The following is a 22,037-nucleotide window of genomic DNA, read 5'->3' as shown; positions in this document are numbered from 1 at the left end:
TGAATTGTGGTTTGATTTGTAGCATTTCTGCTTGAAAAAAAAAAAAAAAGATAAATTTATAATCAAAATGGCTGCAAATCTATTTTCTGTCCATCGATTAATAAATGAACTGCTGCAGCTCTACTTCTTAGACTTGATGAACCTGAAGAGCAAGAAAACTGAACTCAGCTGACAGCAAAATATTCAGCCACCATCTGTGTAATTATCTGTCAAAAATATGCACACACACACACACCCTGATTGTGCCGCATGGTCGCAGTATGACAACTCCCCTGATCGTCATGGCAACGATCCCTGCAGCACATGCAGAGTGTTGCATCACTGACATCTCAACATCGACAGTCTGCTCCTCTCAGTCCCGGTTCTCCCGTGACTCCCTTCCCTCCAGCGGGTCCAGCAATACGTCCTGGGTCTCCAGCAGCGTGGTGTCGGTGTTGACTCCCAGAGAGGAGAAGATCTGCTCCTGGAGGAGGAGGAGGAGGAGGAGGAGACGACGCTGCTGCCGCCAGGAGCTGAGCTCTCCTCCTCCCTCCGGAGCTCCAACTGCAGGTGAAGCCGGATCTGGGTCTGTCCACGGTGGACCGGTCTCTGCTGGAGGATCTGGGTCTGTCCACGGTGGACCGGTCTCTGCTGGAGGATCTGGGTCTGTCCACGGTGGACCGGTCTCTGCTGGAGGGTCTGGGTCTGTCCACGGTGGACCGGTCTCTGCTGGAGGGTCTGGGCTGAAGGAGTTTCTGGTGAACCTGCATGAGTTCATCTGTTCTTTAATAAATACGTGCTGCAGCTTCAGGCTCTCGCTGAGCTTCAGGATGTGACTGTGACGGTCTGAGACGTTGGAGTGGTCTGCGTGGCTCTGATATCCATCACGTTTGCTACATGCAGACTCTTTTCCTCCAGTGATAGATCAGGAGGGATTTAAGTGACCCTTGACCTTTCCCTCGAGCCCCACTGAACTTTAGATTTGTACGGTTGACCCCCCCTCTCTTGTAATCATGTCCACGAATACATAATTTCTCCTCAACTAGAGAAGCTCCGATCGATCGGCCAGAAGCGATCAGTTATCAGCTGATCAGCTCCGACCGGCCGACGACTCGTATCATATGTGATCATCAAACCTACACACAGATTAAAGATAAATAGTATCACAGCGCAGGAAGAGGCAGAAAAACCCACCGGGCTTATGTGAAGTCTTCACCTTAATGTTAAAGTTCCACGATATTATACAGAACACAATTAAATGATCATACATAAGTTATGACTACGTTTTATTGATGACAGAGTATCTGAGTGTGTGAGGATGTGCTTGTGTTTGTTAGGGGGATATTGGTTTATAGTAGTATCATAGTGATGCTAGCTGTCACCGTGAGTTAGACAGGTGTGTGTATATATATATAAAATAAAATAAATGAAACATGGAATAAATGGGCAACAATACATGGGGAAAGACCATGGGGGGACCTTGACAAAAGGTCAATCCAATCAGGACCTCGCCGGTGGAACGGGCGGAGGATGAGGAGCGTCTCTGCTGGCCCTCCGAAGAAGATAAACACTCACACAGTCTGAGTCCAGCAGATACACTTCACACATTAGACTGGAAAATTAATTCCTTTTTGAGTTTTGACCCAAAAGAAATAATGTACGCTTGAATTGTAATTTTTTACCTTGCTATACGATTTATCATTTCAATAATAAACAATAAATAAATGTATTTATTTGTTACATTTAGTTTTAAAAAGTGAGGAGTTGAAGTCAAGCCCGACACATAAAAGACACCAGGCTCTTCCTCACAGTGAGGCCCACAGCTTATGAGATGAACGCTGGTGTTGGATCGGTATCGGGACGGAGAAAGACGGATCGGTGCATCCCAAATCAGCACCAAGCGGACAGACTGACTCCCATTAACGTCCACTTTAATCTTTGGTGCAGTCGTGTATTGTCTGTGACAGAAAAGTTAGAAAATGTTTGTGTGTAAACTAAAAAAAATCAGAATCAGCAGGTCAGACTTTTAAAAATTGAAATCGGTCAAGAGAATCTATCGCTGAATCTCAACGCTCGACAAAATGTCGAGATCGTAAATGAAGATCTGAATGTGCTCGAACACGGACATCGACTTGTTCCACACGTGCAGTTAATTCACATCATGTCAGCTGGAAGACTACACGCATTCAGAAAGTACAAAATGCAAAGAAATCACATTATCTAACCAGCGTACTTCCATGAAATCTACATTTTCATTTTCCCAAGTTATAGATATTGATTTGATAATACTGGATGTTGCTCATTGATGTGGCCAGTCGCCCACACGAGGTTGATCACCCGTTCAGAGCAGCTGGTTTAAGGTCGAGGGTTGATTCGTCTCCATCTCTTTAGATAACCCACGTGTTTTTAGGAGAAAATCGAGGCGCCTTAGAGATATTAAACTTCAGCAAACTTTTGTATCTTGTTAAATGTCATCAGGTGCATAACGATGACATGATAATATTCTTCATCATAACGGCCATATTAGGCCTCCTGTTCTCCGTCTGGTCCGTCTGCACCATCACCTGCTTCCCCCTCGCAGGGGAATTCATCTCCGCTGCTTTTCTCCTCAGGATTTATTGCTCGTGACTCATTTTCTGCAGACACAGGCGCGGATTAGCACCGCGACTCAAAATGAGATTTCACCGCATGCAGGCGAGAATAATCGATCCTCGGCCGCTCCTCTTATTTCAGACTGTCAGGAATCATCAAAGTTCTGTCCTCAACCTGCCGGCGGTCTGAACCAACCCGTCAGTGTCATTGTGGAACAGCTCAACGCGTCCAGATGACAAGCTGACCCGCAACACCTGCACAGCGCCACCACCAGGCACGGCACCACCACCAGGCACGGCACCACGAACAGACACGGCACCAAGAACAGACACGGCACCACGAACAGACACGGCACCACGAACAGGCACGGCACCACGAACAGACACGGCACCACCACCAGGCACGGCACCACGAACAGGCACGGCACCACGAACAGGCACGGCACCACGAACAGGCACGGCACCACGAACAGACACGGCACCACCACCAGGCACGGCACCACGAACAGGCACGGCACCACGAACAGACACGGCACCACCACCAGGCACGGCACCACGAACAGGCACGGCACCACGAACAGACACGGCACCACGAACAGGCACGGCACCACGAACAGACACGGCACCACCACCAGGCACGGCACCACGAACAGGCACGGCACCACGAACAGACACGGCACCACGAACAGGCACGGCACCACGAACAGACACGGCACCACCACCAGGCACGGCACCACGAACAGGCACGGCACCACGAACAGACACGGCACCACCACCAGGCACGGCACCACGAACAGACACGGCACCACCACCAGGCACGGCACCACGAACAGGCACGGCACCACGAACAGACACGGCACCACCACCAGGCACGGCACCACGAACAGGCACGGCACCACGAACAGGCACGGCACCACGAACAGACACGGCACCACCACCAGGCACGGCACCACGAACAGGCACGGCACCACGAACAGACACGGCACCACCACCAGGCACGGCACCACGAACAGACACGGCACCACGAACAGACACGGCACCACGAACAGACACGGCACCACGAACAGACACGGCACCACCACCAGGCACGGCACCACGAACAGGCACGGCACCACGAACAGACACGGCACCACCACCAGGCACGGCACCACGAACAGGCACGGCACCACGAACAGGCACGGCACCACGAACAGACACGGCACCACCACCAGGCACGGCACCACGAACAGGAACGGCACCACGAACAGGAACGGCACCACGAACAGTGGCATCACTGGTTACAAAAACAAGAACAAGAACAGCAGCTCTTAAAGCTGAACAAACAATGGCCGACGGCTGAAGGTGTCCATGGCTGCAGTGTTGTCATGTACAAGCCCTCGACAGACACCCAGCTTGTGATTTCTGGTTCAGATCCAGGAGTCTGTGCCTCAGGTGTCGAGAGGAAGGAAGCGTCGCTGAGATCGCTGCTTCCTCAGCTGCTTCCTCTCATTGTTGGAACCTCGAGCTCCACGTGATCGTCAGTCTATAAGACGAGAACTGTGTTGCTGCTGTCCTGCACTGAAGTCACACAGAATTAACTGTGGATCAACACTGACCTGCTTCAGTAGAGACCGATAAGGTTTCAGTGTTGATTTCATTCAGGCCAGTAAAAACCTCAGCTTCTTGCCTGAAGCCTTTTTTGTGAAATTATAAACTAAAATTGGTTGAAGCTACAGATTTAGAGTTTCTTTCAAACAGAAGTGGGCGGCAGGGATCGGGCGTTCATCGGGGCTGACTGGTGACACTGGGAATGTTGTAGCTCTGGCTGTTAAAAGCTCATTCAACGCTGGCGCCTACTGTCAGCCTGCCTCGATGAAGAGTGCCAGCATGAAAATGTACAAATCTGAGGGGTGAAAACAGACACTGTGCCTCGGAAAAGTGGGAAAGCAGCGTGCTGGCATCCAGCAGAAGCCTCTTGGTTCTAATGACTGCCGGTGGAACCAATGAGGCGGCGAAGCTCTCCACTGGGTCGCCACAGGAACAGAGGAACGGGAGGGAGGAGGAGGAGAGGGGGAATCGGGAGGGCAGAGAATGGGAGGATGAGATTGAAAAGACTGGACTGGGGAGAAGGGGAGATGACGGCTGTGACTTCACCAGCGGAGGGACAGAAATAGAAGCGCAGCGCCGCCTCGGCTCGTCCGCTGAGGCCAGTTTGAATCAATTGATCATCGCTGAGCGGGGAGAAGTTGAAGCCCTTTTTATTAGATTACTGCGGCCGCACAATCCCATTCAGAAGCTCTTCATCGCTGGCGAAAGACGCTCCGGCATCAAACCGCCGGGGCCCCGACGAGACGTCGTGACATTTCTAAACCGTGGTGAACAGAGAGGACGGATTCATAAAGAGACTCTACGCGCTGCAGGCGGTTGTTGCTGCATTTATCCGAGCCGCTCTCACGTCAGCATCAGGATCAGCAGGAAGGCTCGTCCTTCAAGCTGCTCTGATCTTGTGACAAATCATTAAACTACTGTATTTGTACGACAACATTTTTTTATTTCCGTGGAAATTATGTTTGAACAAGTATTAAATTGAAGGATGCGTCTGTAAGTCTTTAGGCTGTGGCCTCGATAGAGTTCTGCTCCAGAAGGAAGTAAACCTCGTTCAAAATGAACACAAATAATAACTTCACGACACACTATGCACAATTGTTGTTTACTCAATATTTATGTGTTTTTTTGCAGCCTTAAACAAACACTACATAAACATGTTGACAAAGCACAGGTGATTTTAATGAAGGCTCAGTTCCATTTGGCAGCTTTGATTTCAGGTTGTTCATAAAAGGCCTTTTGTCACTGGAGCTGGAGTTCTGTCTGCTCACAAAGCAATTGTTATTTCCTTTGTTAAGATAATAAGATGAGATGATGGATGGTGTGCAGCAGTTGCAGAGAGTCTAAATATAAAAGGTCTAAGATAACAACATGGTGCAAAGCAATAATGTTTCAGTTTCTAGAGCTGTAGTAGCTGCTGATTTTAAATATAAATAGTTAAAACCATCAACTGTCTGTAAGAAGTGGGCGTAGACGTCACTCATTGGTTTGTGGACTGATGTTTAGAAGCCTCAAGTCGCCATGTTGTTTTTTTTGCCAGTGAACAGGAAGTGACCATATATGGAGTGAGGAGGAGTGACATAGAGACGCCGTATACGTCTGTAGTAGAGACCTGTCAATCACTGTGTAGCCCCGCCCTAAAGCATCCCCTGCTTTATGGTCTGTTTGACTCTAAATGGACCATAATGTACTAAATTAACATCATGCTGTATTGAAGAAGACTTGAAACTAGAGATTGAGACCATAAACTCATGTTTACAATGTTTACTGAGGTAATAAATCAAGAGACAAGTAGTCATTTTCTCATAGACTTCTTAATAGACTAGAATAATAATGTTGATTTTTCTCTCAATTAATTGTCTTTTTCCTCACAAAAGAATCAAAAAGAACCGATAAGAATATCAATAAGGAACCAAACCGATAAGCAGTATTGATAAGAGTATAAAATCCTAATGATACCGATAGATAAGAGCCGGAGAAACTCATTCTGACTGCTAGATGAATGATAGAAGAACGCACGGCTTTAATGTTTAGTATTTAATGTTTCACTTCTACGAGAGAAAAGCCTTCAAGTGACCGTTTGCATCTCAGGGTTAACTTTCTATTCTGAAGGTGTTTCAGAGAGCACTGGTTTGTCTGTTGACCTATCATCATGGTCTTCTGACATTCAGGCCAGTATACACGTTTTCTTTTGTCTGTCCAACCAAGACCTCCGTGAAATGTATTATAGATTTTCATGACGGGAGAAGAATCCTACAGATGTGTTCAGAGTGAATTCAAAGCAAATTTTAGACTCGGAGCGATTGCGTAAAGAGTCAACAGAAAGACGGGAGATGAGGCAAACAGGCAGCGTAAATTCAGATGTTTGACTTAATTTCAGAAACAAACAGAGGTTCTAGTTTCACAGCTGTGACGAGAACGAAGAGGTGGAGTCGACTACAAATAATGAGCTGTGTGATAGCACCGACATCAGGGAGCTCTGCTGACATTTAACCAATAGAAAAATGATTAATATTATGAAACCATCTAGTACTGTTATCTGGCATCAGTCAGACTTTAAGGGCACTAAGAAATGTTCTTTTACCGCAGTCTGGACATTACTGTTCAAACTTCAAAGCGTGTGATTTCTGATTAGACTCCAAAGCTCACTGACATTAATCAAAATAAAATTCAAGTGTGATGGGAAAGTCAAAAAGAAGAACGGAAGAAAAGGGTCACATCAAATGAGCGGCACAGAGCTGATCAGAGAGCAGCTCTGACGACGCATTTGTCATGAGAGCTCAAAGATGAGGACCCACGAAGGACAGGAAGTAAAGATAAAGTAGAAGGAAGTGGTTCTTCTTCACATGGAAACATTGGTTGGTGGATTTCTGCACACAGCAGCTAAAGGTCACAACTCAAACCTCAGTACGAAAAACAAGTACGAAAGCTCGTTTCCTTCTTCTTTGATCGAATCAGAAACAGGTTTATCGACATGTAGGTTTCCAAATCAGTATTTAAACGCCTTGTTTTTGTTTTGTTTTTATATATGCACTACCCGTATATAAGAAGTGGACGTAGTCATCGTGACGTCACTCATTGGTTTGTGGACTGATGTTTAGAAGCCTCAAGTTCGGCGATTTTGCCTTTGCCAGTTTGGATTACGGCCGTCACCATGTTGTTGGTTTTTTCAACCAGTGAACAGGAAGTGACCATATCTGGACTGAGGAGGAGTGACGTAGAGACGCCGTATACGTCTCTGGTAGAGACCTGTCAATCACCGTGTAGCCCCGCCCTAAAGCATCCCCTGCTTTATGGTCTGTGTGACTCTAAATGGACCATAATGTACTAAATGAACATCATGCTGTATTGAAGAAGACTTGGAACTAGAGATTGAGAGGATGCTTGCAAAGTGATCCAGGGCTCACAAGGAAGCATAAAGAGGAACCGACCTATCATCACTGCGTGTTAGGAGCTGGTGACAATCACGGCCTGGTGAAGAAGTGGAAAGAGCTTTTCATGTGTTGTTCATAATAAAAGAAAAACGTGGTTCTAAAAAAAACGTGGTTCTAAAAGAATTCTAAATTTTACTGCTTCTCAAAAATGCCACGAGGGCAACAAACGGAGGGCATATATCTGGAAGTATGTTTGGAGACAACGAGGCCAATGTGGGCAGCTGCTACTTCAAGTTAAATACTGCATGTAAAAGAACGTGAAGGCCTGCGTGACTTTATCAGCGGAGAGCAGAGGCGCTGTGGGGGAGAACCGGCCGTGACAAACCAGGGACATGACCAAAGACAAACCTCCGTCTTCCTATTCTCACTTCTCCCTCTGCTCTCTGCTTCGGTCATTTCAGTGAAGATGGAGGACATTTCCGAAATCCATGTTAGGTACGGAGCTTAGCCTAGCTTAGCATAAGGACTGTAAACAGTCGTTTGAGTGGGTCCCCTGTAGTTTGTGATTTTTAACAAATTGTATTAGTTGATGTTATAAGGTATTTTGAAAACGGACCCTAAAATGTAATAAAATCCCAAATCTGAAAAAAGAGATGCCCCTCGAAACTCGGTTCTGAACCGGAACCGGTTCTAAATGGGTAAAACCTGGAGTAGTGATTAGGTCCGTATCGCTGTCGGTACTTTAGAAGTTACGGAGTGAGATCTCCTCGTCTTAACAGTCCTCTCTCGTCCACTGCAGGCAACGTTAGCGATGCCATGCAGAGCTTTGACGCTCGCAGTACCACAGCGTGAAAATGGCCACGGCCGAGTTTCAGTGCAGTCGACAAGCAACACTTTTTTTTTACTTTGACTCATCAAGAAGCAGATTTACACCACAAAAAGAGGAGACGCACCACGATAAAAGGTCTTTGCATGAAAACAAAATGAAACTGGAGGCTTTACTGTTCTTATTCAGACTGAATGTGGTTTGTAAATTTCTAGATATGATCTCGTATATAATAATTGTGCAAACGTGGCCAGTAATACCGCCAGTTAATCAGCGCAGTAGAATAATATTGCTATTGTAACGTCAATAAACATCAAACCGCATGGATACAAGAACCAAATGAACTTGCAGGAATGTGATGTGCTTAGTAAAACACAGAGCAGCCCACTGAGGTACAAAGACAAACAGCGGCCTCTTTAAAGGTGGCGTTTGTCTGAAGCTCGTCACATTCATGGACAGATCCGACTTCATTAGTATGGGCCCAGCTGAACGCCGGGCTCTGCATGGAGAGCATATAAAATAATCCCCGTTTCCACGGGTGATCATTATATTTGCTGGGTGGAGGGATCAAAGGGAGTTAAAACATGGGCGGTCTGCTGCAGAGACCCTGATCAGGGACTGAAAATAACATGGTTCAAAGAAAGAAATATGTCCTCAGCACCTCAGGAGGAAGAGATGAGGGAGTAAAACAAGTGTTTTATTTTCATTTTACATAGTTCACCATGAGATTCTAGCTTTTGTGTCTTTATCAAAAAGCAAACCTCAGTGCACCACTACAGATGGGAAGAATTAAACATAGTTGAACTTTGCTTTCTCAAATGCCTGATGTCAGAGCGTCCTTGAACACAACAGTAAGAAGAGTTTTCAAACGCTCTAAACTGCACAACCTGGGGACAATCGTGTGGAAAGTAACAGTAAGTAAACATCAACTTTGATGGATTCTCTCTCTGCAGGTTGATTCTTCTCTCAGAAATGATCTGAACCCAACGCCTGGAAGGAAGAACATCAGAGCCAACAACAACCTGATGGAGTATTTAGTGAGCGATGAGCAGGGAAGTGAGACAGTCGATGCGATTCAAAGTAAATGAGCTAAAACAACCATTATGACCCCTTCAACAAGACCAAGAGTCTGCAGTCAGGCCGGGGCTCTGGATTACTCAGCATGCTAACAGCTACGATGCTAACATGCGCTTGTTTAGCAGACATTATATTTACAATGTACCTCCTGTGTGAAAATGTGCATGTCCTCCCCGTGTCAGAGTGGGTTTCCTCCCACAGTCCAATGGGAATGTCATTAGTTTTTGTCGTAGCCCTAAAGCATTCCCTGCTTTATGGTCTGTTTGACTCTAAATGGACCATAATGTACTAAATGAACATCATGCTGTATTGAAGAAGACTTGAAACTAGAGATTGAGACCATAAACTCATGTTTACAATGTTTACTGAGGTAATAAATCAAGAGAGAAGTAGAGTCATTTTCTCATAGACTTTTATACAACCAGAGGAGTCGCCCCCTGGTGGACACTATAGAGAATGCAGCTTTAACACATGAAGCTTTGACTTCACTTTTCAGAACCGGAGGTTGCCGCCTGTGATTGATAACCTGTCTCCCCCCCACTACCCTCAAGGACGAGCAGGTACAGCTATAACAGACTGAAGGCTACAGCTCCAGATGGGGAATAATTTGACATTATCTGATGACAGACAAATAGGACGATAATTCAGAGGTTGAAAACAGAACGAGTGCGCGGCCCCGAGGGAGCAATTCAGTCACAAGTGACTTCGGTCTGAATGGTTCGGCTATGAAAAGAAAACTGATTGCAAATACAAAAGGTGTCATTTTCTATTTCAATTTCAGATCTGCAGAGCCTTTGTGCTTCACAGTACCTCCACCTAATCAATGCTTCATGAGAACACAAAGGAACAATAGAAACATACAGGGCTGGTGCTTATTATCGCCAATCACACTGAAGTGACTGATTACGAAGGCAGTATATGTTCTGTGAATGTTCGACCTACAATGGAAACATTTAGTTTAAACAAAAAGACAAATCTAAGGTTTTGTGTGGAGTTGAATTCTGCTCATTTGGGGGCTGATAACTGAACATTAAAGTGAAAAATCGATTAAAAGAATAGCTGCAGCACTGCTGGAGCTCCAGTTCTACACTCGACGTGATAGAGAAGCTTCCTGAAAATACAAGAGAATAAAGAAATGAGGAGGATCACACTGAGCTGACTGAGTGAGCGCTCACGCTCCACTGCTCGGGAAAGTACAACGACACAGAGAGAGAACCAGTAATATGTATGCTTACATGTTTACAGTAAATATCTGAATATAAACACTGTGGGGGATAAAACACAAAAGAGGATTTAGTATTTTACCATTAGAGTTGATGGACTTGTGGGACACATAAGAAAATAAAAAATATTCAGAATCGAAGCAGAAGAGGCGAAGGTATTCAAAATTTCAGTCCCGACCGGGGGTCAAGCTTCACAAACACTGGATCCTACATTACCCACAATTACTGGTGTAACGGAGTGTCCGTAGCTAGGTAGCTTGTCTTCTCCAGAGCTACGGGGAGTGAAGAGGGCAACATCAGACCCAGCGCTGCCGCTAGCCACCAGCTAGCTGTTTCTTTGTGGGTTTTTTCCTGTAACTATTGCGGCATTAAAGCAAAGTGGAATTAGGAAACAAGCTAGCTCGCCAGCTGTCGGCGAGTTAGCTAGCTAGCCTGCTAATGCCACCATGCGTTAATGCTACACTGGTTACGGAGACTGAGCCACTCATTCTTTCCTACGCCGTGAATGAAACATGAAGTTAACTCGTATACTTTGGCTCTCTGCGCTTCACCTCAGCCTCAGTGAGTTTACGACTTGGTGAAAGTCAGTTTAGTTTATACGGAAGTTAGCCTGGTACAACGGTCGGAATGGCAACGGTACACATAAAAATGGCCTCCGCTCTGACCGTCCAGCTCCGTTGGTTTGAATGTTCCTTCTACTCGCATCTTATTTCCATGGTCATGTCAGACCGACTGATCTCAGAACTCACCTGGAGCTTCAGCTCTTTTCTCATTTCAATCTCTTCTTCCCCCCCGTCATCTCCGTACGTTTACGGAGCCGATTAAAAAAAGAAAGCGATCATTTTCAGCTCACGTAGACGCGTCTGCCTCGGTTCTCATCGCCTCCGGGCCAATCAGTGTCTACTTTTCCTTCCATTGACTTAGATTGCTGAACAAACTTCACATTCTTTGGCCCTGTGAGCTCCGAATAGCGAAGCCGTCTCTGTGTTTATCATCCAGCCAAGGCTGCTGAAGACTTGTTCATGTACTCTTGAATGTGTTGTTGAACTGAACGACGCATAAAAACCTCCCTTTGATGGAAGACAGACAGAGAGACTGCAGCCGAGATATCCTCAGCTGTCAGATAGGATTTACTGGACACCTTAGGTCTTTTCTTTTTCCTTGTATCAGTGGATTACACCCATTGAATCCTTCTCCAGGTTTAGCTGTGAGCAGCCTCTGGATCTTTAGACACAGTGTTAGGAGGAGGTGGAAACGACAAACGCATGACATCCGGCGTGGGATTGCTTTTCTTTTTTTAAACTCAACAATTACTCAATATCAGAATACCAAGATCGTCCCAAAGGTGCTATCAAAACAAAACAACAAACAGATGACACGCACCGAGAGTCCCCGCGCTGGTATTCAACAACCTCTTTCTCTTTACAAAAACTCTTGAATTCACACTTAACTGCACAAGAACGTGGAGGCACTAAATAAAATGAAAAGTCTCGACAATCGGGCGGCGTGCGGAGACGCCTCGGGGGACTTCATTAGTCGCCAGAGGCACCGAGCAGAACCGCAGGCTGATCCGGCTGCCACACGGAGACATCATGCGAGCCTCTCAACCTGTCAATACCTATTTACTCACGAGGACTCGGGAACACCAGCGGCCTCCAGAGGACTGAATACATGTGTGAGACATGGCCCCGCTGCCTGAAGGACCCAAAATACAGACCTGAATGAATGAAGAGCGTCCACAGAGAACGGTTTGAAGCAGTTTATTTACAGACTAAGCCTTCGTTCACTGTTGAATCTGTCACATTGTGCACAGGCCTCAGGCCAGCAGGACTATCTGGAATCAACTCAATTTGTCCTGCATGTACATTAAACTCAGCAGATTAAAGAGCATCATTCTGTACAGAAATAAGCACTCCTCTCATCAGATTTATAAACAGTTTTATGAAACTCAATGACTGTGAAACAGAGAGTTTGAGGCGTGTTTCCTGCAGTTATTAGCGGATCACAGTTGTATCACGGTCTTGAGTCACGGCTCTGCAGGAAGATGCCCCGATCACTTGTTTTTTTTTGCCGTTGGTGCCGATCGTTGAGCCATATCTGACATTTTGTTGTCGTTTTGTTATAGCAGAATGAACTGCTCTGAAGTCAGTGTTATCTTTTTATTTTGTTAAAGTCATCTATTGTGGTTACCTTCATAAAAACACACAATTAAAACTGCTTAGAGCTCGTGTTAGGGATTTAAAAAGGTCATAATTCACTCTAGAATATACTTTATATTGCTGTGAAATGATCACGATCAAACATCATTAACGTTACAACTTACCGACGCTTAATACTCTTATTAAATGTGTCCTCTAATTGGAATGAGGGGGCGTGCAGGTGACCTGTGAGGCGTTACTCACAGCAACAAGTTGTACATCTGCAATAACACAATTATAGTCCTTTAACATTCTGAACCACAAAACAAAGTCTGTTTTCTTCAAACAATCATCAGAACTACACCATCAGAATCGTCAGATTTTCATCTTTCCGACGGTTCTTGAACACATCATGGTGACGAACGCTTCAGTCAGAAAAATAAACCGAAACTAAGCTTAAAATTGTGATATTTCGTCAAAAACATAATATAAATATATCAAATCTCGCCCTGAATAAACCTTTTGTTTTAATCAGATTCTGTACAAAACATTAAATTCTGACTATGAGGCCATGATTGACTCGGCTCAGACCAACAGTCACGTGACAAAAACCTCAGGCTGCAAAAGGCTTCAAAGAAATTCAACTTTTGTTTTATTTTATTATTTATGGCATTTTGTCTGCACTAAAGACACGTTCTAGTTCTCTCTACTTCTAGCCATGACGGTCCTGTTTCCACAGAGGAGCAGGACTTTAGATCACAGTGAAAATCAAAGCACAGACAGAAAGATGTGAGAGGATCTGCTTTGGGGTTCAGACGGTTAATAACGTTTGAGCCGCCGCAGTCATCGCCTCTATTAACATCTCACCACGAGGTGCTTATGGTGTCAACAGCAGCTCTGTGTAGCACGTTAACAAAGTACTTCATGTCCCAAAAGCAGAGCAAACCATATATACATATACATATATACATACATACATACATATATATACACATACATATTTAAATCCGATCTCCCCCTCATATCATCAAACGCTGCTATGTGTCATCGGTTTGTTGTTCAGTGCGCTGCCAATGTTCTGTTGTAATTTACTTTACTCAGCTAGAGGTTTGTGTAGGGGGGGGGGGGGGGGGATTTGAGTATGTGCTTGTTCAGAAACACAGGTTTTTGCAATGCATTCTGGGCTTTCTCATGTGGGTGTATGACTTGGGAGGAGGAAAATAAAAAGCAGGTATTGCTCGCTGTTCATCCAAACATCTTAAAATAACCAATGTTGCTGTTCAACAGGGAAGCAGGAAGTAGCTCAGACCAATAGTCTGTATATTAACCGGATCTCTTTATATTTTAGACTGTTAATACATATCAGTACTTTATATTTTTACAGAACACACACACACACACACACACACACACCAGCAGCAGCGTGCAGGTGTCCACGGGTGAATTTCTACTGCAGGACATGCATTGAACAGAAATAATTCGCTGCTGTATTTGGACTCAGAAATCCAACACGGTGAATAAAATACAAGGTGCTGCAAGTTGAATGAGCTCTCTGCAGCTGCACAGCAGCAAAAACAATATCAAAACTTCGGTTCATGTATTGGTGTGGAACCGTCACGGTAGTACATAATACACGGTAAACAGATTGATTCCACATAACATGCATCAAAGTTCACAAGTAAAAAAGTTCCGCCTGGAAACTGTAACCTTTAGCGTTAACGTGCTGAGGTCAGCACAACAAGCTGATTTGCGTGGTAATCCGTCACAATGTGGCAAATCAAACTGCTGAGCTGGAAGACCCGCCCTCAGGTTCCCGGTCAACGACGACAGCAACAGAAAGAGAGAGAGAGAGAGAGGGCGAGAGAGAAAGAGAAAAAGAGATGTATGAAACAAGGACGGCGTGGGCGTCCACATGTGCCGACCACCAGGATGATGACAAAGCAACCTGTGTTTTACTTTTTCAGTTCCACAGCCTGTGTGACCGGTTGTCTTTTGGGAAAGTGTTTGTTCAGCGTCCTACATCGGGCTGGATGGTGTAAAAAGGAATAGAAAGTAAACCGGTGCTGACCGGTCATCAACTAGTCTGTAAAATCACTCCTTTGGCCAAAAGTAGGAATGATTTTGGGACAGCATGCGTGAGGATGATAAAGAACTATTTTATGCCAACAAGTTTCCATTCACGTACAAAAGATTCAAAACCCACCAAATAAGATTTTCTTTCTGAGCTGTCATCACTTCATTTTAAAGACCAGAACCGCTTCATCTTTGTTCCAAACACAAACACAAATGTACACAGTTTATGTTCATCGGTTTGTTCGTCTGAATCCTTCGTTTGCCAACATGTTGAAATGCACATTATTGTCATTTTCACCAGTACACGGGACTTTTGCGCGGACAACTTGAGGGTAAATTTAGAGCCTCAAAAAGTGAATGTGGAGCCCCAACTATGATGCTCAGCTGACTGCAGAGAGTTTGAGTCTTTGGCCGCGGGGCTGAGCTGACTGTCTGATGCCGTTGACGGAGCTCCCTGCTCCGTTAGAGCCCTGCTGAGACATCCTTTCACTTCTGAGGAGGAAGAGGAGGAGGAGGAGAGGTTACATAACCCTCTGAGAAGAGCCCCGTCTCAGGGAGTCTGACAGGGGAAGGAGCGATGACAAAGGAGGACGGAAGTCGCCTCCAGCAAATCTGCAGCCAAAAAACACGCCCACTAACCCGCAGAAATAAAAAATTTTAATAAAAAACGAGCCTCCACATCAGCAGAAGGTGGTGTTTATCGTGTTTGTGTAACAAACAGCTGCCAGGGGATTAGATGTGTGCAGGGAGCGATGCGTGGGCCCCCCTTCAGGAGGGGGTTTCTTCATGGTTTCCCTGCTCCGCTCGCCAGGCGCTCTTGGAAACAGAAACACCGGGGGAAGACGGGAGGCTTCCGATGTTTGACAGGCGAGAGAACACAACAGGTGGGAGTTTCCTCTCACTGCCAGGGACAATATCTCACACACGAGTACATGGAAGAAGAAATACATGCAGAAATATTCTCCACTAGCTGCTCCACTCTTTAACCAGATTCTTTTTAAAAGAAGCCTCAAGGCCGCAGCGCAGATTGAATATTCAGTGCTGAGCTATGCGATCGTCCACAAGGTCGACGGCGGTTACAACATAAATGTTTCACCGTTCAGCAGCAGCTCCTCGTCCACAACAACAGGTGGCGGGCGGGAAGTTCTGCAGCGCTGCAGGAAAAGAAAGCGCCGAGAAGTAACCGGGCAAAGTGGCTTCTCCACGGTGGATCAGAGAACCAGAGAACCAGAGAGGCAGCCAAACCGTCTTAGCTTCACTCTGCCGGTGAAGATGTTAATCTACCGGCTGAGGCTCCAAACTCTCCAACGTGTTGAACATCCGTCCCTTGTGCCTCAATAGAGGAGCTCTAACTAGATCCTCGTAGATTACTATTGACTTCTCCTCTCGCACGGGTCAGATTTGTGGCTGTGTGGTGATTCTGATCGGCTGCTTATTCAGCTCGACATGTTAATTATGTATTAGAATAAATAATGAGCTCTTTGGGAAATAAACATCCTTTGTTTTATCCAGACGGCCTCGGGTGAAGCTTGAGTTTCCTTCCTCTCGTGTGATTCACAGAGCTGGTCGATTCATCAACACCAGACTCTTTACCAAACATAAAGCCAAGGTCCTCTGAGGCACGACCACAGTATTGCGTGCTCATTCACCCTTTAGGACTTTCCTGATCTCTCCAGAGCTCAGGAGACTTTAAACGGCCTCAGACGGATGAGCCGAGTATTAACAGAGAGCTCTTTTGAAGCGACTGACGGGACACCAGATCCTTTAAAAGGAAGCTTGAAGCACATTCAGTCCAACATTTAAACTATGTAAACAAGGAAAGACGAGATGTTGCACGGCTGGTTTCTCCGCTTCAGTTTCTCTACAAAACTTCCCCCAAAAGACGTCGTGGTTTCTCCGGTCAGTGTGATTCATATCGAGCGCCACGCTGCCCTCAGAGAACCTGTTAATGTTTAAATCAGCAAACAGGATACACAACTCATCAGTGGCTGGAGGGGAAGTAATGAATAACTACTGAGCAGCAGCTAAGAGCCGCAGGTTTGGAAACTCTCAGAAACACCAGAGCAGTTTCTGGAATTTATGATTTCATACCAAGCTCTTGAATGTGGTGGTGCCTCCGACTCTGCTGCTGCCTTCTGAGAAAGCCTTTGTTCACCGTGTTAAACACAAGTGTATGAAAACAGTTTATAAAGTAGTGGGCAAAGCCTCAGTACCAGAAGGAGGATAATGTCTCCGACACTTGTTCTACTTCCTGTTCAAAATGAACGATTTGTTTGTTTCCTCCTGAACCGTCAGACATGTTGTAAAGGAAGGACGACTCCCCCGAGGACAATTATAATGATTGGATTCCAGTTGTGCCATGAATTACACATTTGTTGTTTGTCAATTGAAAAGATGATTTTGCACGTCAAGAAAGTCTCATTTTGTTATAAAAGCGTTGAAGTATAAGACGGTGAAAATACGTCGTTAGAAAGAGTGACGTCACTCTGAAGCTACGGTACCGGTGTGTTTCGTACCAGGGTGTTCTCACAACAACAACAACAACAACAACAACGGGGTTCTCTTGTTCTTTCGCTTCACTTCTGAAGCTTTAAATCTTGAGTTTACCAGAGAAGCTTCTTGGAAATAAGCCATTCAAAATGACAAAAGCATAAAAAAAATAATCACTAATTAACTGAAGAAATCTTTGTCGACTAAGACAAATGAAGGAGTCGCCTGAGAGGAGGCAGCCCAACCTTAGAATAGTCCATCATGAACGGTTTAGCTTTCGATCAAATCACATGATCTTCATCAGCAGATGGAGTTCGTCCAGCTGTGATCAAACTCTCAGGACTTCTTGTCCGTGTCGGCTTCAAAGTTCCTCAAACTTTTGACTGAAAGCTCCAGATCACTTACTTTATGGAGCTGGAGGTGAGATTGTTTTATCAATCGTTCATCAGCAGAAGTTATTGTAAAGTAAAGCAGATGTGTGTTAAAGAAAGAGGCCACGTGATTACTAACTTAACTATGCGACATCAGAAATGCATTACATAAAAACATCCAAAAGAAGTTGCAGCAGATTAGTTTTACTGCATGAAGATCAACTCTCCGGGTGTTTGGTCTGTAATCAGTCAGGAGTGTTCTGGGAGGTGAAGGCCTGAGGAGCGAGCATCACGGAGGCCCACAGTGAACCCGCTGAAGGCCGAGTCTGTGCGTGGGCCAACGCTCAGCGCCAGCTAGCATCATTAACTCCGCCTCCAGAGGAAAGTGACAGGATTCAAGACGAAACAAAGTTTATGTGCACAGACTATTTCTAAACGTGCACATGCACAGTGACTACATCTTCATCTCTAGTTTAGGTCTGCGGCGGCTATTAGACTAATATTATTGATGCAGCAACATATTAAAACTGTAGCTGGCTGCAATAAAGCTAATGGTATTAATTACTATGATGCCAGGTGGTTTAATTAAATGTATAACTATACATTGTACCATTATAAATAAATGTAGTGAAGTAAAACGTCCAATAGGTCTCCCTTTGACATGTAGTAGAGTAGAAAGTAGCATCAAAGTTGTACTTTAGTACAGTAGAAGTTGAGTAAATGTACCAGTGCTGCCAGTAGAAAACAGCCTGTACCACAGAGTCCATAATACGGAAACAATATGAGGCAGTGTGAGAAATACTCGATGGCAAACCAAAGCTGGCTGTCATTTATGGATGAAAATCGACTCTCGCACTCACTATTCACATCTGTGAATAAATGAATGAAATACAAACTGCTGGGCATTAAGCTTTAAAACAAGACATTTTAGTGACAACTGTAAGTGTTGAATAATTGTTGCATGTGAGGCTTTCAGGGGGTCTGAGATGTCGGTGAATTAGCACATCGTTACTGAGACAGTGAAGCTACCTTCACACATGAAGCACATGCAGGTGATGGTGTATGAGCAGCGATCCATGAACGGAGCAGAACCGGACATGAACTAATGGAATCCACTTCATGAAGTTATACTCTTACTGTGAATACTAATTCAAACAGACGTGCCTCAGCCTGTCCTCTGATTGGTTCATTCCTCTGCAGATGAATCCATGAAGCTCATCCCGAGCGTTACATCGATCCAGACCTGTCTGCCGGGCGAGAGTCGAGGGATTCAAACTGGCAACTCGCCTCCTGCCGCCTCTTCCACCGTGGGAGCGCTGGCGCACGAGGAAGTCCGCTTCCTTCCGCGAGACAAGAATTCGATGTCTCCCCTCTCGTGTTTTAGTGAACACACACTCCGGTTTACTTTACGCTCAGGGAGAAGCAGGAGAGACAGATCCAGGGAACGGGCTGGTGTCTCCTGCTGGATCTCGAGGGGGTTCTGCCTCATTAATGTGACACGGGGGTTTCATATTCGGATGCTTATATACTTGTGCACAAATAAACTCCCACGTCTGCCTTCTGTCGGAGGAACATTCACCGCGCGCACATGGGATGAAAAGGCCTCGTCTGCAGATTTGAAATGAAACGAGACGCTCATTACAAGCTCCCCGGGGGGGGGGGGCCTCCTCTCTCTCTCTCTCGGCTGGTTTTTATGGGTGAGAGAGAGCAGGTCCAGACCTCCAAGCACAGCAGGAACACATCCATCACCCATCATAAAGGTTATTTAAACACAGATCCATCTTCACTGAGTGCAGTGATTCTCAATCAACAGGTGTTATATTAACCCCAGTGAAGCTACTTTAATGTTGCAGGAAACCCATCACATGTGACTTCATGAGCTGTTCGGGTTTGCATTGATAAGTATCAACAAAGTGGATTAGAAGAGGAAGTGGGTTCATATTATTTTTTGTAATGGTGATGGTTTAATGAGATGGTATTTGACCCCGATGTCTGGTTTAAGGGTGTGGATAGCCTGGTTTGAGTGAGTTATGATGTCACAGGGTGGTTGGTCACTTGGTCATATGCATGAGCTAAAACCTGGATACTCTCAGGTCCCCGACATGTCTTTACTACTACACCAGCCTCCTTTAGGGTGTCTGTCAGTGTAAGGTTGACATGAAGCGAACCGAGCAAATAAACAGCACAAACGAGAGAAACACCGAACACTAAACAAGTCAAGTGGATGTTGAATTCGGCATTCATTTCATACATGTCGCGCTTATTTAAGACATATTTCAGGATCACGCGGTTGGCCGTCGTCCTCCCAGCTGCGTTACGTCAACGATGTGAAGGCACCGGGAGAGTCGAAGAGAAAATAAACTATTTTGTTGAAATAAGCGGCGGATCAAATAGATGCTGAATTCATCAGCAGCTCTTTGTGGTTCCAAATATGTTCAACGTGTTGTTTGTTTGAAATATTCGGTCAGGTAAGAGAGTAAGCTTTAAAGTGACACATTGAAAAAGGAGGTGAGGTTAGCAGGTCCCTTCACGTGACACCAACAGGTGCGTGTTGTTTCGGCTCTGGACTCACCTTCTGCTGCCGCCGGGCCATGTCGGTGGGCTGCTTGGCGTTGAACGGGTAGGCTATGCACCGCAGCACGAACACGTAAATCTGCAGTTTAATTTTCCTCTCCTCTTCCTCCTTCTGGATCCGCTCGCGCTCCTTCCTCTCCTCTTCCTCATCCTCCTCTTCACCTGTAGCTTTGCTGTCTTTAGCACCTTTACCGGGGGCACCTCCAGGTGCGGCGGACTGACGCCGCTGGCCGCGCGCCCGGCTGCTGCTGGTGTTGCTGCAGGTGCTGCTGGTGTTGTTCCCACGTTTCCCCGCCGGACCGGCTGCTGGTTTCCTCGGAGTCTCCTGCACAACTTCTGGGTCGGACTCCCCGCCGGTGTCTTCGCTGGAGGACGGGTCCAGCATGGTTCACGGCGTTAAAAGTCCGGTTCAAACCGAAAAAAAACAACTGTTTTAGTTTGTTTGTTTTAGTCGACGTGGCGTTAAAGGAGCTGCGCTTTACCGACCCCTCCGGTATCTCCCCCGTTTCGGTGTTTTATAGACCACGACCCCAGCGAAGAAACGTCCGTAATTTCCAGTAGAGTATCAACGGTTAATATCACGGAGGTTCGTCGCCAGCGTGCGCTTTCGTTCCGTCGCACCGGGAATGTGAGTGTTGGAATGGCAGCGCGCGTCCGCCGCCACTGGCTGCAGCACGGAGCTCTCGCGCGCGCTCTCTGTGTGTGTGACTCGAGCGCTCCAGCACACAGGTGAGCAACCTGTGGCTGCAACCGCAGATAGAGAAAGAAACCAACAGCGAGAGGTCTCACTCTGTCTGTGTTTCTAAAACCACGAAGCTCGCGGAACACTGCGAGTCTTCCAGTGGTGGAAAAATACTTTGAGTAAAAGTATAAATACCACAGCCTATAAATACTCCATCAAAAGTAAAAGTCTCGAAGTCAAATTGTTACTTAATTAAAAGTATTATGAGCAAAATGTACTTAAAGTATTAAAACGTGCTTATCGTGCATCTATTCAAAGTGTTATTTAATTATTAATATAGAATGTTATACTATAATGTTTGTATTACAATAAAATACATGCAAGTGCATTTTAATGGTGTGGGTTCATTAATTTTTAGTTTGTATACCACTGGGTATATTCGTAGTATAGTACTACTTCATATCAAAAAGCATATTTCATAAATTCTTTATGTAAAAAGTAAACAGCTATAATTTTCAAATAAATGCATTGGAGTAAAAGTACAATATTTATGTATTGGAGTAGACGGAGGCTATAAGGTAACAAAAAATGGAAATGTTCATGGAAACTACAAATATGTTACCTGAGTTAATGTAGGCTGCAAACGACTACAAGCCTATGGAAGCCCATTCCCACCAGAGTGACATAAGTAATGAGCATAAAGACAGTTTGCATGGTTATAATCCTTTTAGCAATATTATGACAAACGGTACAATGAACATGAAGCTACAGCTAGCTTAGCGTAGCTTAGCACAAAGACAGGAAACGGGGAAAGCCGTTAGTTCGGCACTGTTACATTTTATTGTAGGCTTAAGATTCTTACAAAAACCAAGGTGTAAAAAAACAAATAATGATTCAAATTTTTTTACAAAAAGAGTCAGACCACCACTCTTCGTGCTAAGCTATGCTAATCGGCTGGTAACAATCTTCTCATCAAAGTCTCTGCCAATAACACAAATAAGTATATTTGCAAAATTGTCAAACTTTCCTTCTAAGATTTTCATTAAATCAATTTT

At 45.3% G+C, this 22,037-nt stretch overlaps 1 protein-coding gene across 1 annotated transcript in view; it reads right to left on the bottom strand.

Moving 5' to 3' along the window:
• cadps2 (Ca++-dependent secretion activator 2) overlaps positions 1–20,685 on the bottom strand; it is a 141,491-nt gene extending 120,806 nt beyond the window's left edge. The window contains exons 1-2 of the mRNA XM_076090018.1: positions 20,502–20,685; positions 20,299–20,468 (exon numbers count right to left, since the gene is read on the bottom strand). Of these exons, the coding sequence (XP_075946133.1) occupies positions 20,299–20,468; positions 20,502–20,685 (354 nt within the window). The remainder of the gene's footprint in view (positions 1–20,298; positions 20,469–20,501) is intronic.
• Positions 20,686–22,037: the final 1,352 nt, after the last annotated feature.

This window comes from Anarhichas minor, unplaced genomic scaffold (assembly GCF_050575085.1).
Source record: "Anarhichas minor isolate MPS153535 unplaced genomic scaffold, ASM5057508v1 ptg000011l, whole genome shotgun sequence".
In the NCBI taxonomy this organism is placed as follows: domain Eukaryota; kingdom Metazoa; phylum Chordata; class Actinopteri; order Perciformes; family Anarhichadidae; genus Anarhichas; species Anarhichas minor.
This window is presented reverse-complemented; position numbering and strand designations above follow the sequence as displayed.